The sequence below is a fragment of the Mobula birostris genome, chromosome 1 (assembly GCF_030028105.1).
Source record: "Mobula birostris isolate sMobBir1 chromosome 1, sMobBir1.hap1, whole genome shotgun sequence".
In the NCBI taxonomy this organism is placed as follows: domain Eukaryota; kingdom Metazoa; phylum Chordata; class Chondrichthyes; order Myliobatiformes; family Myliobatidae; genus Mobula; species Mobula birostris.
This window is the reverse complement of record NC_092370.1, coordinates 81,434,427-81,448,245: the sequence shown is the minus strand read 5'-3', so window position 1 is coordinate 81,448,245 and position 13,819 is coordinate 81,434,427. Positions and strand designations below refer to the sequence as shown.

The 13,819-nt window shown below is 40.3% G+C and overlaps 1 protein-coding gene across 3 annotated transcripts; it reads right to left on the bottom strand.

The window, feature by feature from the left end:
• Nucleotides 1-1,182: 1,182 nt before the first annotated feature.
• On the bottom strand, nucleotides 1,183-9,473 carry osr2 (odd-skipped related transciption factor 2). Of its 3 annotated transcripts, none has more exons than XM_072264892.1 (4): nucleotides 9,148-9,473; nucleotides 2,859-3,574; nucleotides 2,012-2,111; nucleotides 1,183-1,531 (listed from the first exon to the last, which is right to left on the bottom strand). In XM_072264892.1, the coding sequence occupies exons 2-4, from the start codon at nucleotides 3,512-3,514 to the stop codon at nucleotides 1,457-1,459; spliced, it is 831 nt and encodes a 276-aa protein (XP_072120993.1). In that variant the 5' UTR covers nucleotides 3,515-3,574; nucleotides 9,148-9,473; the 3' UTR covers nucleotides 1,183-1,456. The 3 variants fall into 3 exon arrangements, with proteins under 3 accessions (XP_072120993.1, XP_072120821.1, XP_072120901.1); XM_072264720.1 differs by having other exon boundaries at nucleotides 1,183-1,613; nucleotides 9,148-9,472; XM_072264800.1 differs by lacking the exon at nucleotides 9,148-9,473 and adding an exon at nucleotides 4,194-4,483 and having other exon boundaries at nucleotides 1,183-1,613.
• Nucleotides 9,474-13,819: the final 4,346 nt, after the last annotated feature.

Sequence of the window (13,819 nt, the reverse complement as noted above, 5' to 3'; positions counted from 1 at the left end):
AGATGGCTCGTATGAATGTTAAACAGAATGGAACAAGGCCGTTTCCTTGTGATGTAAAAGATATAAAAAATCAAGCTAAAATCTTTTAGTTTTCTATATTTTAATTATGATTGACCATCTATTTAAATAAGTAATATTGGTAATATTAAACCAACCGCTCCCTGAATTAAAATGCACATTATATCAAATTGGGCGCTTGTAACTCAAACCACAAGCAGCCCGGGACGCGTTATACTTGAATAACAGTTTTAAACTTTGATTTGCAAACATTATAATCAAACGAGAGAGTTTGTACTCCAGTTAAAAGTTAATCACAAAGCCACCAACTATCGCAAAGCCTCACAAACAGAAAATACTAATTTGGCATTGAAGAGGGATATAATGAATATTGTTTATCTTGGAGATGGAACAATGAATTTGGGAGCTGTTTGTCCAGGTGTTCACGTTTGTGATTTTTTTCAATGATCTTCGGCCTACAATAGTAAAACTAAGATTTTAAATAAAGCTTCTTTCATTAACCCCAGAATAAAGGTTGGACTGTCAGTGTAAATTGCACTCTCCCACGTTATTAAATAGGCCAGTGAAACATTTGTGAATAACGTTAACAGGACAGCTGAAATAAATTTGCATCGCTACAGTTTCCAGTGTATTCAGTGTCTTGCCGAATAACCGAGTAGGCATTTAAACCTTGTGTTGTGAGCGGTTGTTAGAAAAGCCTACTGTCTCTCAGTCGCTGATATCTGGAATTAGCATGTACTCTCGATGTTATTTAGGTTTGAACCCAATGGAAGATTTGTGAAAGAAATACTTTCTTTAAAAAAAAGTGCGCAGGCTCAAATGCCTATTAAAGAAACACATCTTCAAATTACCAGTGAAAGCGTTTTTTTACATAGTCACGCCACCAAGACTGGAATCCGGAATAAGACATTTTTTTTAAATCACCATAATTACGTAGACAAATACATCCCGGCCCAATAGAAAGTCTTGGGAAAGAGATGAAATACGTTATTATTCCACAGTTCATTTGTAAACCTCAAAATTAGCGCCCTCCTCTCGCTTTAATCGCCTTATTTAAGAATACTGCATGAATTTTAATTTGCATTTTAGGTAGGCGTTGTTTTGTTTTATTTTTACAACATCCAACTGAAAGAAAAAAAACAAAAATAAAAGATAAAATGGGTTTATTTTTATTATTCACATGCTTCCATTTTTCTCATTTGCTGATTGGAAATATAACAGTAAAAAACATTTTATGTACACATTTTGAACACTATTTCGAACAGTAATATGTATCAAACAATTGAATTACATGAGTGCGGTTATTGTCTGTACTTTTTTTTGTTTTGGTTATTTGTTTATTAATTCATTTATTTTATACAAGTATTCACAGCAAATTCAAGTAACGCGGAGTGGCTTGGCTGACGATTCGCTCAATATTCCGCCCGAGGGGTATGTGTTAGGCTGTGCCGCCGCAGGTCACAGTTACGCCGGAACACTTTGCCGCACTGCTCACAGTTGTAGGGCTTGATGTCTGTATGGGTAAGAAGGTGAGTTTTCAGGTTACTTCTTTGATTAAAGGTTCTTCCGCATGTGGGACATTTGTGAGGAGATTCCTGTTCAGATTTGAAGCAAGCAAATAATTAATTCCTCTCTCTTAAAAAAAGAAAGAAAACCATTGTGAATTCCTTCTATCTTACATTAGCGGTATAGAGCCATAGAATAATCGTGCATTGTATATTTTAGTTTACTTTTTTTATTTTTAGAGTAGGTAATAGAACTGTTAATTGCAAGATTGTAACGTAAAAAATACGGCTGAATGGATTAGACATTAATGATAGATTTAATACTTTTTCCAAAGCTGAATCGGCCCATTATAAATAACTGGTAGTCGTACGAAGCTTCCGCACACCCCTAAAATTATCCGCAATACTTCCCACAGGATTTGTCAAAAGTTTTATCCTTTAGATTTAAAGTTGCTTTAAATTGCACGGAAACTTGGTGTTGACCTTACCTGCATATGTAACGTTTTGTGAACTGCTAAGGTCCTTGACTGACAAAATCCTTTCCCACACTCCTGACACTTGAAAGGTTTTTCTTTGGAATGAATATATCTGTAAATCAAGCCAGTGGTAATTCTGAGTAAGGCGTCCGTAAATACACACACACGCACGCACGCACGCACGCACAGACCGTGATACCGTGGCCTGTTCATTTATGTGTCTATCACAATCACTGTGTTTTGAATTTGCTGATGGCGATTAGTTAATGATTCTTTAGCTTCCTGTACTCCTTGCCCTGACCACCCTCAGGATACGAGCGGGGCTCTTTAGGCGCCGATCTAGCGCCCCCTTCAGCTGGAGAAACGCAACGCCGATTTCCAACCCACTTGGGATCCGGACGAAGCCGGTGTGGTTTGTGGTGCTGGGGGTGGAGTAGAGGAGAGGCGTGGAGGGTGATGAGGTGGGCAATATCTCAGCATGATTGCATTTCTGAGATACACTAAAACTAGAGACTACAAATGTAAAACAAAAAAATACATTCTCATATTTCATAGTTAAAATGTAGGCGAATATTGCTAAATATTTAAATCAATTAAATAACAATTGTTTAAAAAATAAGCGGGACATAAAACCCTCTTCTAAATAAAATCCCATTCACAGGAAATTCCTCGGTTCTCTGCGATTCCGCTTGAACCCCCACATACAAAATCTTGAATAAGCTTTCATTAATAGCTCTACGCACCAGGCACGCTAACGCACTAGTACCCCGGACGTCAGTAAATTCATTTACTGATATTCGTTATTTGGCCTCGGTAAAATGGAATGGGTGGTGGATCTGAATGATGGACGAACGCTTACCTGTGGTCCCGCAGGTGATCCTGTCTTCTGAAAGCCTTGTGGCAGATGTCACAGGTGTAGGGTCTCTCGTCTGTGTGGGTCCTCTCGTGTATGAGGAGATTGTAGGATTTGGTAAAATGTCGACCGCAGAACTTGCAAATGAACTCCTTTTTGGTCTTGGATGGTAACCTTCCCCTAGAAGGCTTTCTGTCCAGGGTTAGTTTCCCCACTTCCCCGTGGGAGCCTCCTATCTCGGGACTCAGTTTGGGAAAGTCTCCAGGCTTTGGCGGATCTTCTTGGGTCGCCGCCAGTGCCAAGTTGGCAAAGTCAAAACGGGGCCGGTCTTTCTGCAGGGAGGGGATGATGTGGGCGACCGTACCCTGCTTCGGATGGAAGACATGTGTACTAAACGGCAGTGCCGGAAACGGAAACCGGCCGTCCATGAACCTCTGAGCTGCGGCCATCTCAGTGAAGGTAGACCTGGCGATTCCGTGGAGCTGAGGGTAACCCAAGGTCCATTGGTTCATATGCATGGTTTGAACAGTGCTGAGTCCGTACAAACCCTGTAGGTGGTCCACCGCCGAGGGGAAAGTGTTCACAGCTTGCAAGAAGGAATAGTTGGTCAATTGCAGCGGGGGGTGAAGGGGTATCGGAGCAGGCAACGTTTTGCTTCCCATCTCGGCGGAATGGTAAACACTTGGGGAGTCCACTAGTTGGCCAATTCCTCCCGCCAGCGTCTAGAAAGAACAGAAAGGGAAATAATTTAGTCGTTGAGCGAACTGAGCCGAGGGACCAGATTCAACAAGGGACCGTAAGCCAGATAAAGTTCAATTCAAGTAGAAAACATTTTGAACTCTCGGAGTTCGTATTTCGTGTATCTTTTTTCCCGCTGTGCTTCAAAGCAATCTTGGCCTGAGAACCACAAGAATGACGATAGTCCTTTTCGTTCTCTGTATATATAATGCAAATGAATGGGAAATAATATGAAATATTCACATATCTGAAACTACTCGCACTCCTCCCCGGAATACATTTTAGCAAGGTTGTGCTGCACAGAAGGCCTTGGTGGTATATGGGTTACACTTTGGATTAGAGCGTAGAGTAACTCCCTGAGCATCTAATGGTTTCGCTTTACTTCATGACTTGCAAATCTACATAAATAAATTACTTTGCAGATGGCAATGTATTACATTCTCTGCTCAGTCCTCATGCAGTTTTTTTTACAATAAGGATGAGATCTAATGCCATAGTCACTTTAACTTTACGAGGTGACAGCAGCGGTTGGTAAACACCCTACCAGCATAAATAAAATCGAACACTTCGAAACCCAGGAAGGTAAATAAAAGTCACCACCACCTTGGATGCCGATGAGGGGCAGGTTCGCGGGGACTGTGAATACGCTCAGTTCTTCCCCTGTTACAGTGACCCTCTGAAAACGCCAGCTATATGTCGAAGGGATTACTTCTCACACATAGCCACTCACACTCTCGTCCCTTTCATGGCAGCTTTGATGTTGTGCGGGCTCTTGTTGTTTTCTGTAAATACACTTTTGTCACCCCTTCTACCCCACCACCACGGCTAGCGAGAGAATGTAAACGGTGCAAACACGCAATGTCACTGCGGAGACAGGACCCCGGGCGGTGGAATCGAACTGTCGGGATTCGAACAGACTGTTTATTTTTCTTCCTTCAAGAACAACTCGTTCATCAAGATAATTGAAGGGGGGGTGGGTGGGGAAAGCAACACTTTAGCAAATGCCTCGTGCGCTAAGCAAACCCACTTCTCAGCACTGGTTACCTGCAGAGTGAAACATGTTTACTTTACTCGTAAGAGAATATCTAGCCTTCAGGAACTTAATTTGAAAATGTTCATATACGTTTGATATTCATTAAAATCACTGAACATTAATTGGTTCTGATCCATTTTGTGATCTGCTGCATTATCAGGGCGAGAATTTAAATGATTAAGCATTTCAAACAGGAAGGATTCTGTGAAACAGCTATCACTCTGCAGTAGAAGTTCATGTTGTAGTGACGATATTCGTTCTGTTATTGTATTCAGCGGGAACAGGAAGGTTCTAAGTCTGTTCCCATATGATATTTCAGGGAAGGACTGAAGAATTTATATACGTGCTTAGTTAAAATGAAATTTCTGGTACAAACGCAGAAACGTTGAAACTGCAAATCCACGCTGTCCCACTTACGCTGTTACGCTTTTTAAAAATATTAAACATTTATGACAATTCTCCCAGAGTAGATTCAACTGTTTGCAAATGTGGGGACCTGTGCTCAGACAGTCGCATCAAAAATTTTAAAAAACACACCGTTTTGACAAGTTTTATTACATGAAGCAGGACGCCTCAGGAGGAAAAAGTGACTTGTTTTGTTATTTAAACTCGTATTTTGGCTGTGATATAAATCTGCCCTTTTAGTGAACGCTGGGTGTTCAGTTTGAGCTCAGGACGAATACCTCTGCAGTGACCTGAAAGGACCGAGCCGATTATATTGACCTGTCAACTTTCGCGTTACAGATGACCCTGAATCTTACATATTGCCGAATAGCGAGTAAGGGGTGAATTGTTTGCTGCCTCATCTCCTTCCCTTAACTGCGCTTATCAACTTCAACGCAACAAACACTTTATCAGCCGACCACTAATCGATTTTTCTTATGGAGATCAAATCAGGTTTTGGGAAGGCTAATCTCATTCTTTAATTCTGTTCTGATCAGACAATTAGGGCTCTAGAAACATGTAGATAATAATTAGAGCAAAATTCATTTCGATATTGTGTATACCGTTTGTCACTTCAGGAGTTACCCTATTGGCGCGATTGCTTAACTTTGATAATCATTCCCAATATGGATCTCGACATAATGGCCAGTTTGCATTTATTAAAATAATCGCAATAGCCATCACGCACACCTTTTTAAACGTTACAATATTTATCTGAAATACGTCCCCGTGGTTAACCGGCTGGTACGTCTATTTTCCTGGTGTTCTTTTTCAATAGTTTAGCCGCAATGTTATCTCCTGGAAGTGAAGGGTTGTGCAGTGTGATGGGGTGATTTAAGTCAACGGGCTCTCCCCATAGTGACATTTCTTGTCAGTCTCTCAGATAGTGAGGTCCACATGTGCGGGGAACTATGTTGTCGTCCGATATATGGCGGGAAGGAATCTGTGTATTTGTATGTTTGCATGTGCGTCTTTTAGTGACTGCGTATGTCGGCGTGTAAAGTGTATGGTGTTTGTGTGTGGGTTTATGTTTGTCTGTTGCGCTGGAGTGGTATTTGTCGGTGTCTGTTTATCAGTCGACATGTGTATGTTGTGCAGATACGTGGTGTATATGCATGTTTGTGTCTATGTGCGTTAATCGGTGCTTTTGTGAGTGTGCGAATGAGTGGGACCTGTGGCACTTTCACTTTACACAACGAAAAAACTATATTTAAAAAGCCTGTTTAAGGACTTCGCCTGGAAGATTCTCACACAACCCCGGGCTTTCACACGCCTGCAGTTCACAGCTGTCATGGCACCTAGCAAGAAACCTATACATCCCCGAAGACGCAGGCTTTTCGCTTATGCACTGACCTTCACCATAATTGCCTTAGCAGCTATCAACTTGCTTCAAATTCCACTAAACGCCAGTTTTTAACTCGTTCACAAAGCATGTCCATTAAACTCGTGTGCGGGAGAGCTTCACATAATTTTTTAAAAATGGTTCCGGGCTTCTGTACGCGAAGGCCAGAGCGATCTAACTAACGTAAACACCCCTACAGTGCATCGTGCAAAAACAATTAAAGTAAATCAGAGTTTTGTTCAGTCTCTCACAACGTGCGCGTTTGCAGTTCTACCTTTGAAATTACTGTGCGGGATATTATACACTATGCGGTGCCAGGTTCGTATCTCGACAATATTGGCCAGGTCACTGACGAGAAACAACAGGCAGCGCTAATTTATTTTACTTTCTGTTTTATTAAAGTATTTCCATTTTAATGTGAACCGCATGACTAAGTGCGCTATGCAATATCTGCTTATTAACGTTTTATATATGTATATAACATCAATAAGGATATATACCTGTTTATAAAGCATTAATGTGTGTGTGTGTATGTGTGTGTGTGTGTGTGTGTATGTGTTGACAAAATAATTTATTCCAGCCGGGTTTGTTAATTATTGGATGAGCAAAAGAAGTGAAAGAAACAGAGAAGTAATACAGCGCCGTTCTTCCGTTACTGGAGTAAATGTCTCATTTTTTAAAAAACGTCCAGACGGAGAATACATTGCAGGCCGTACTCTCCAGAGTATGTTCTCTCAGGCAATGTTTTATGCTGTGGGAAATATTGTGTGTAACACAATCCCAAAAACAGCTGTAAAACAGGGAGGCAGATTCACTGTAAAGTTACATTGAGATTTCGACCCCTGTAAGGTTGTCCCTGGTTCATGTATTGAAATCCTGTATTTCACATTCCTGTTCCTTCTTTATAGGGCGTGGAATTGCCTTTCATACTGAACAGAATTCCTAAAGGTAAGCACTTCTTGGGTGCTGTTCAGGCATTTTTTAAACAGAACAAGGCCGATACACATTTTGTCAAATCTGTTATAATTAAAACTTTACAAGACATTTAACGGCACAAACTCACTATGCGCGACATATTTTATTTCCTTTTTAACCATTCCCTTTCCTCCTATTTTACCACCCCATCTAGTTGTCTAACAGCCAGGACCAGTGACTGATCACATTGATTACCTACCACTCCATAAGTGTTACTATATAAAGATGCGAACTTGGAACTATACCTCACTATGATACATCGAGTCACGTAAAACATAAGATATAGATCAACAGCGTTTATATTTATTGTTGTAGCTAGTTTACAAAAATGACCAATATGGTTATTATTAATAATCTTTCAATTTTATAATAAATGCCGTATAATCAAATATCATATAATCACATTCTCCACCATATTTGGAGTATTGAGGAGCTGGCTACTTTCAAATATGCGGACTATATTTTGTTTGGACTGGGGTTGTAATAATACACTAGCATGTTTTCATAATTATTATTGTACAACTTTAACTTCACGAACAAAACCTGTCACCGGAAAATGATTCTCCCCAACTTTTACGTGCAAAGTGCCATGACATGCTCTTGTTACTTGATCATCCCCCTAGTGTCTATGAGTTCCACGAAAGCCCCTCTCCAATCTATTAAATAATACTATCCCGAACTGAACACGTCAGGCGAGCGGCAAGAGTTCACCAACGCACTCCGCTGACTTTGCCACGGGAAGCTTTTGCTCTCCTCCACAAATTCAGTCGGATTCGTCTCGAGAGCAAAGTGCCTGGAAGATGGATTCAAGAGGTGAAGGTAAGCTCACATAATGGGAGAAAATTGGGAATTTACAACATTCCAATTGTTAAAACAATGGTAAACGCGTTTGCAGTTTGTGGTAATCCAACAGGGACCACTGGTTGGGACTGTAAAGTATAGATACGGGCATCTTTGCGGAAAGAACATAGGTGACAATTGGAATTCAGACAAGGGAGGAATTGTTATTATAAAACCTCTGAGGACTACCGCGATTGTGGAAACGCTTTACAGGTGCGGCGTCAATTTTGATCAATGGTTTTCTCAAGCTAACGAAGAAGAAGGTAAGAAAGAGCTACACGCTGAGTTTGGAGTACTCAGCGATGCCCAGAGATTGAACAGGATTGTCAGGACTGGTGTTTATACACACACACAAAGACCATTTTCTTGGGAGAGCCTCAATTCAGCGTGATAGCGGCGAATGACCAATGAAATGAACCGAGGCTTCCTCGTTTCCTACAGTTCTTGGCTAACACTTGTCGATTAACAGAATCTCTCTCTCTCTCTCTCTCTCTCTCTCTCTCTCTCACTCACACACACACACCCCGCGCCCGCTACCACTGTGTTGCACAGCTGTACGCAGCTTTCAGGAGGATTGGCTATTTCAGAATGAATCGCCGTCGTACAGAGTGCTCGGCCCCAGTCCACTGTTAGTTTCGGCGCTGATAAATCCTTGGCCTCAACGAGAAAAACGAAAGAGCAAAGCCTTCGACTCAGATCTTTGCTTTATATACGCGCTGGCACACATTTAATACACACACACAGAGCCTGCGCATAGCCCAACACCAGTTTGGAACTTTGCAACTGAAGTTTTCAACCTGAATAAATACCTTGCGTAAAGCACCGTTAACACTTCGAGAAAATCCAACATATTGCACGGAATTCCAGGTGACTACCTTCACTTTTCATGATGGACTAGTTCACACACGTATCAAAACCCTTACCGGTAACGGGGGATCCCAAACTATGCAACAATTCCAGCGATGAGCAAAAGTAACTTCTTAAATAAATACTGTTTAATCCAGAACGTCAAGAGTGAATCATCCAGGCGAATTAGGAAAAGCTTTTCAACTTGTCCCTGGTAGCTGACGGCATGCTCCGCCAGGGAAGGTCTGTTTTACAGGGGCAGTGGGTGTTGGAAGGTTTCAAGAGCCGTGTTGCAGGCTGCGACCGAGGCTGATGGTGAGTCTTTTCTCTCTTCCTCTCGATTTCTCTCTGAACTCAGTCTCCAGGCTCCATCACATTTCACTGCAGCCCAGGGCGGGCAGCGCGCTTGCGCACAGCCGGGGGGATGATTAACTCCAGCAGTGACTATTGACATGGGTTCAATGTCTCAGTAATGTGTTTACTTCTGTTTGGGTAGCAACACGTCCTTAAAGGGACGGCAGTCTTTTTTAAAACATGATTTGTCTACGATGTCAAAATTTAGGGCGGGCGACGAGAGGTGTGTGTGTGGGGGGGGGGGGCGCTCACTTAATGTTAGTGAAACGAGGAGGGAGGGGGTAGGTAACACCGCGTGCCGAAAAAATCCTACCGAGGCAATAGAGGTGGTTAAAAATTTAACTAAAAAACTTCCATGGAGGAAATTGAAAACAACAATAGTCTAGTTCGAGGAAACTTGCTGAATAAAAAGCGGGTTTGGACTTTTGAAAGTTTTTTATGTATAAAATTGCTAATCTGACAGACTGAAAAGCGAATTCACACAGCAATTACTTCACAGATTATTTCAGAAACAAGCAAAGCACCTACGGATCTCTATCCAGCAAACACAAACATTCCCTCTTTGTAAATGGTATTTTTTATATATGAAAAGGGACATCAGCTTGCCCGTAACAATCTGGGCAAAATTTCAATCTTCTTCACTCACCAACGGAACGCTCGGGTTTGGATGGACAATTAACTTTTATGCATCGTCTAATTTTACCTACTTTCCATATCACCGCATTCATTTGTTGTGCTTCACATGCGTTGGCGTTTGTTTGGCTCTTTAAGAGGGGAGGGGTTGATTTCAATTATTGCATTATGACTGTAGCTTAATTTAAAACAAAACTGCTGAGTTTTTTGTTAATATCCTTAAAGATATGAAAGCTTATTGGCTTCGTTAAAGAATTTACATGCTTTCGCAAACAATGAATTGACAGTAAATGCTAACAAATTAATCTTTTAAAATAGTTATTGTTAATCACTGTAATCATTTGGATTACGCTGCATTGTATTATAAAATATTGAAATATTTTTTATATATTCCGATAATTCTATATATCCTTAGAAGAATTCCCAGGGTTATATAAAAAGTTATTTTAATATTTTATGGAAGTGGTCCATTTTACTATTGCCTCTTGTAATTTTCACCCAAAATGCTTACCTGAAGACCCGGTAGCTCAGACGGACACAACAAAAGCATCACCGTGACTGGGAGTCCGTAACTCCCTTCTCGTATTTAATAGAAACGGATTGTTTTATTTAAAGGAATTAAACCCAAATATTGCTCAGCGTCTGGAATTGGTAGAATAACAAGGTTTGAGTTATTTTTAAGGAAAGTAAAATATACTAATGACCTTAAAATAATCCGTTGTATATGCAGCTGTGCGGCTACTTCGGAAATAGACGTGCTTAACATGACACTGCTGAAACTGACCCGTTCAGAATGAAATCCCAAAAATTCAAAAACGTCTTATTTCCCTTCTTATCCCCACCCCCACCTTCAGATGACCCCTCGTTTCCCAAAAGCGCTGTCGATTCAATTATGGCCGTGGGTTAATCACCGGCATAATATTTTCTGGTAGCCCTAACCTTTACCAATCACGGCTTCTGTAGTTCTACGTTAGAACGCCGCTGTTTGCTTGAGATTTTGCGTTGTATTGGTATAACCTGAATCAAATCCGTCTTATTTTTAAACACAATCCTGTATGGTGACTCATAGAACATATATTTTCCCCAAGGAATTTCACGCCGCACAGGAGAAATGTTAACTCCATCAGACTGCAGAAAACGAGTATAAGGAACTAGACATATATTTGTCAATTAGATGTTACCAAACCAAGTTTTTGGGAAGTTCCTAAGCAGTGCCAATAGGCTAGCACTTGGGCTTTTTTAAAATCAGTAGTTGGGTTTTTGTAGTTATCCTGTTGGAGAAATTAGGAAGCTTGACATCAAGGGATAGAGGCTGTAAATCTGTCTGTTGCAATGCGTGTTCGTGTATCAGGAAGCGGAACTGTATTACGTGGGCACATATCTTCTTTCATACACTAGAAATACAGTATCCACCTAAAACGCACGTCGGTCTTACGGCGAAGAAACCCCGCGTGTTATTTTTAGTTCAATTTCCTCCAAGATATCAGCGAATTTCCTGGTAACCAGGTAGCAAAGAAATGACTGTCACTTTATGCACCATTTTCCTCTCAGTTACAGTCTTGGCGAATTAGACACTTACGCCGGAAGAAGTGAAGATATTGCAAGTGACAATGCGCACAATTTTAGTGCGACTTTTTGATCCAAAATCAAGATATCTCTGATGAAGAAGACGTAAATATCTGTAGAATTCTACATAATTCAACAATAATTAGGGTGCTAAATTGGGCTGATTTGCTCAAGTATTGCGCCAATTTTCCCAAAGAAATCTTTCACTCAGCTCCAGACTTGATTTAATTTACTCGAAGAACACAATTGTAAATCTACATGTACAGCTCAAGTAGCATATCAAATTAGCATCCATGGTCACTTTGCCGCTGGGTCAAAAACCTCGAGCACCCAACCAGATTTCTGTATGGGAGAACCTTCACCACAACAATCATAGTTCTGGGATGGTACTTGCCACTTTCTCAGGGACACCTGGGGATCGGTATTCAACGCTAACCTCACTAGCGATCCCCAAAATCCATAAATGTTGAAAAGTATCAGTAGTCAGCCACTTGTCATACTGCCAGGGCGCGTTTCACCAAGCAAGCAGCACGATTTTACTTGTTATTATGTTTTTTTTCATTTGGCATTGTGGGAATAATATAAAAAATATGATTCAGTGTATGTGGGAGAGAAACGTTCTTCGAACCATTGAGATTTAAAACAAAAAAATCGAATTTATTATCGCATATTTGGGTAAATTAAAATTCAGCAATATTCCAGAAATTGGATAAACTGTGAAGTTACTTAACTGTTAATTTGTTTGTTTGTTTATTTATTTGTTTATTTATCCGTTTTCAATAGATGCCGTCTGTTTGGCTTCATGGCCAGTTTATAATCAACCAAATCAGCATCATTTGCCTTACATATTATATCCGTTTCTGATTCTGGTTCAGAATACCCAGGTAACTCGTCAGCAGGCCCTGTTGATCGGGAAACTGATTAACTTAAGAAAAGCAATGTCAGTGATTGCTTAGTAATCATTGCCGGAATGTGTGTATGACAAAGGAAATCAGAACAGACTGGAAATCTCCGGAGCCTATTCCTTTAAAATTTAAACGACTTAATTCTATGACCACAGCTTGTCCTCTTCCTACCCATGAGGGTTTCCTTTCTCCCATTCAACTATGAGATATAATCTAGAAAATTATGGGCCAAATTTAGTATGAAACAAATTTCAATCCATTGCACATCCAACCCTCAATTTAAATCGCCCATAAATTGTGAATGGTTATCTAATGTGAGAAGTAGATAGGTAGGTCGGAGGGGGTGAGTATATTAAAACTACACCTAATTGGAAGTTGAAAAGCATTTTCGGACTTCAAATTTAAAGGCGCTGAGATGTAACACACCGTGATCTAACACCCCGCCAATAAAATCCGAATGCCCAGGCTAAGGGATCATCTTTATAACTAGTACTGAAATGCAAAATATATCTAATTAACCACCAGATGAATATCTAAACTGATTTACTGATTATATTTTTTTTAAACATACTGTATTATTTTTGGGTCCACCTTGGAATATCAGCCTTAAATACAACAGCAAAGGGTGATTATTAAAGAACTTTAGTTTCTTACTAGTTCGCATTTAGTTTCAATTATTCCTCTCTTTCAAAAATATTTTTAAAGAAAATTCTTTGTTCTGCATTTTTTTGATAAAAATCAGATGTGATTTTTAAACAAGCCTACAGTGGATTAGCGACGGTGATAAATGGTTCAGGTACCAATGATCAAACGGCATAACAAAATGTAGAACATCAATATGCTAATATTAGTTATTCATACGAACAAGTGAAACGGTTAGTTTGTACATTGGATTCTGCAATACATAGTAGTTATGAAATAATATTCAAAAGAATGCAATCAGCTATGCAATTTCATGACGTCGCAGCTTTTCAGAATGTTATTGATTTAAAAGCTGGAGGCTTGGAAACATTTGGTAAAATGTTTCGAGAACTTTGCAAACTCTCTGAAGTGGCAGATCGAGCAAGCATTTGGGAGCCGGTTACCGGCTTGGAGCGCCGCCCAGCGGCTGCCACGGAGAATAAAGACCGGAGTGAAGGAAACGATAAAGCAGTTCCCTCAAAACGTACCTAACTTTAATATTTTCCACCCAGCTAATGCATACCAGATTAAGAAAATCAATGATGTAAAAAGAAAACTATGCGCGACAAATTTAAACCAGAGTGAACATAACGTGATTTTTTTTGAATGA

Bases quoted from the DNA above. Each gene is read 5' to 3' on its own strand.
- osr2 (XM_072264720.1), bottom strand. From the start codon at position 3,514: ATGGGAAGCAAAACGTTGCCTGCTCCGATACCCCTTCACCCCCCGCTG. The intron at 2,112-2,858 runs GTAAGCGTTCGT...CTTGATTTACAG, and splicing joins GATCACCTGCGGGACCACAG to ATATATTCATTCCAAAGAAA. The intron at 1,614-2,011 runs GTAAGGTCAACA...AAATCTGAACAG, and splicing joins ACAAAACGTTACATATGCAG to GAATCTCCTCACAAATGTCC.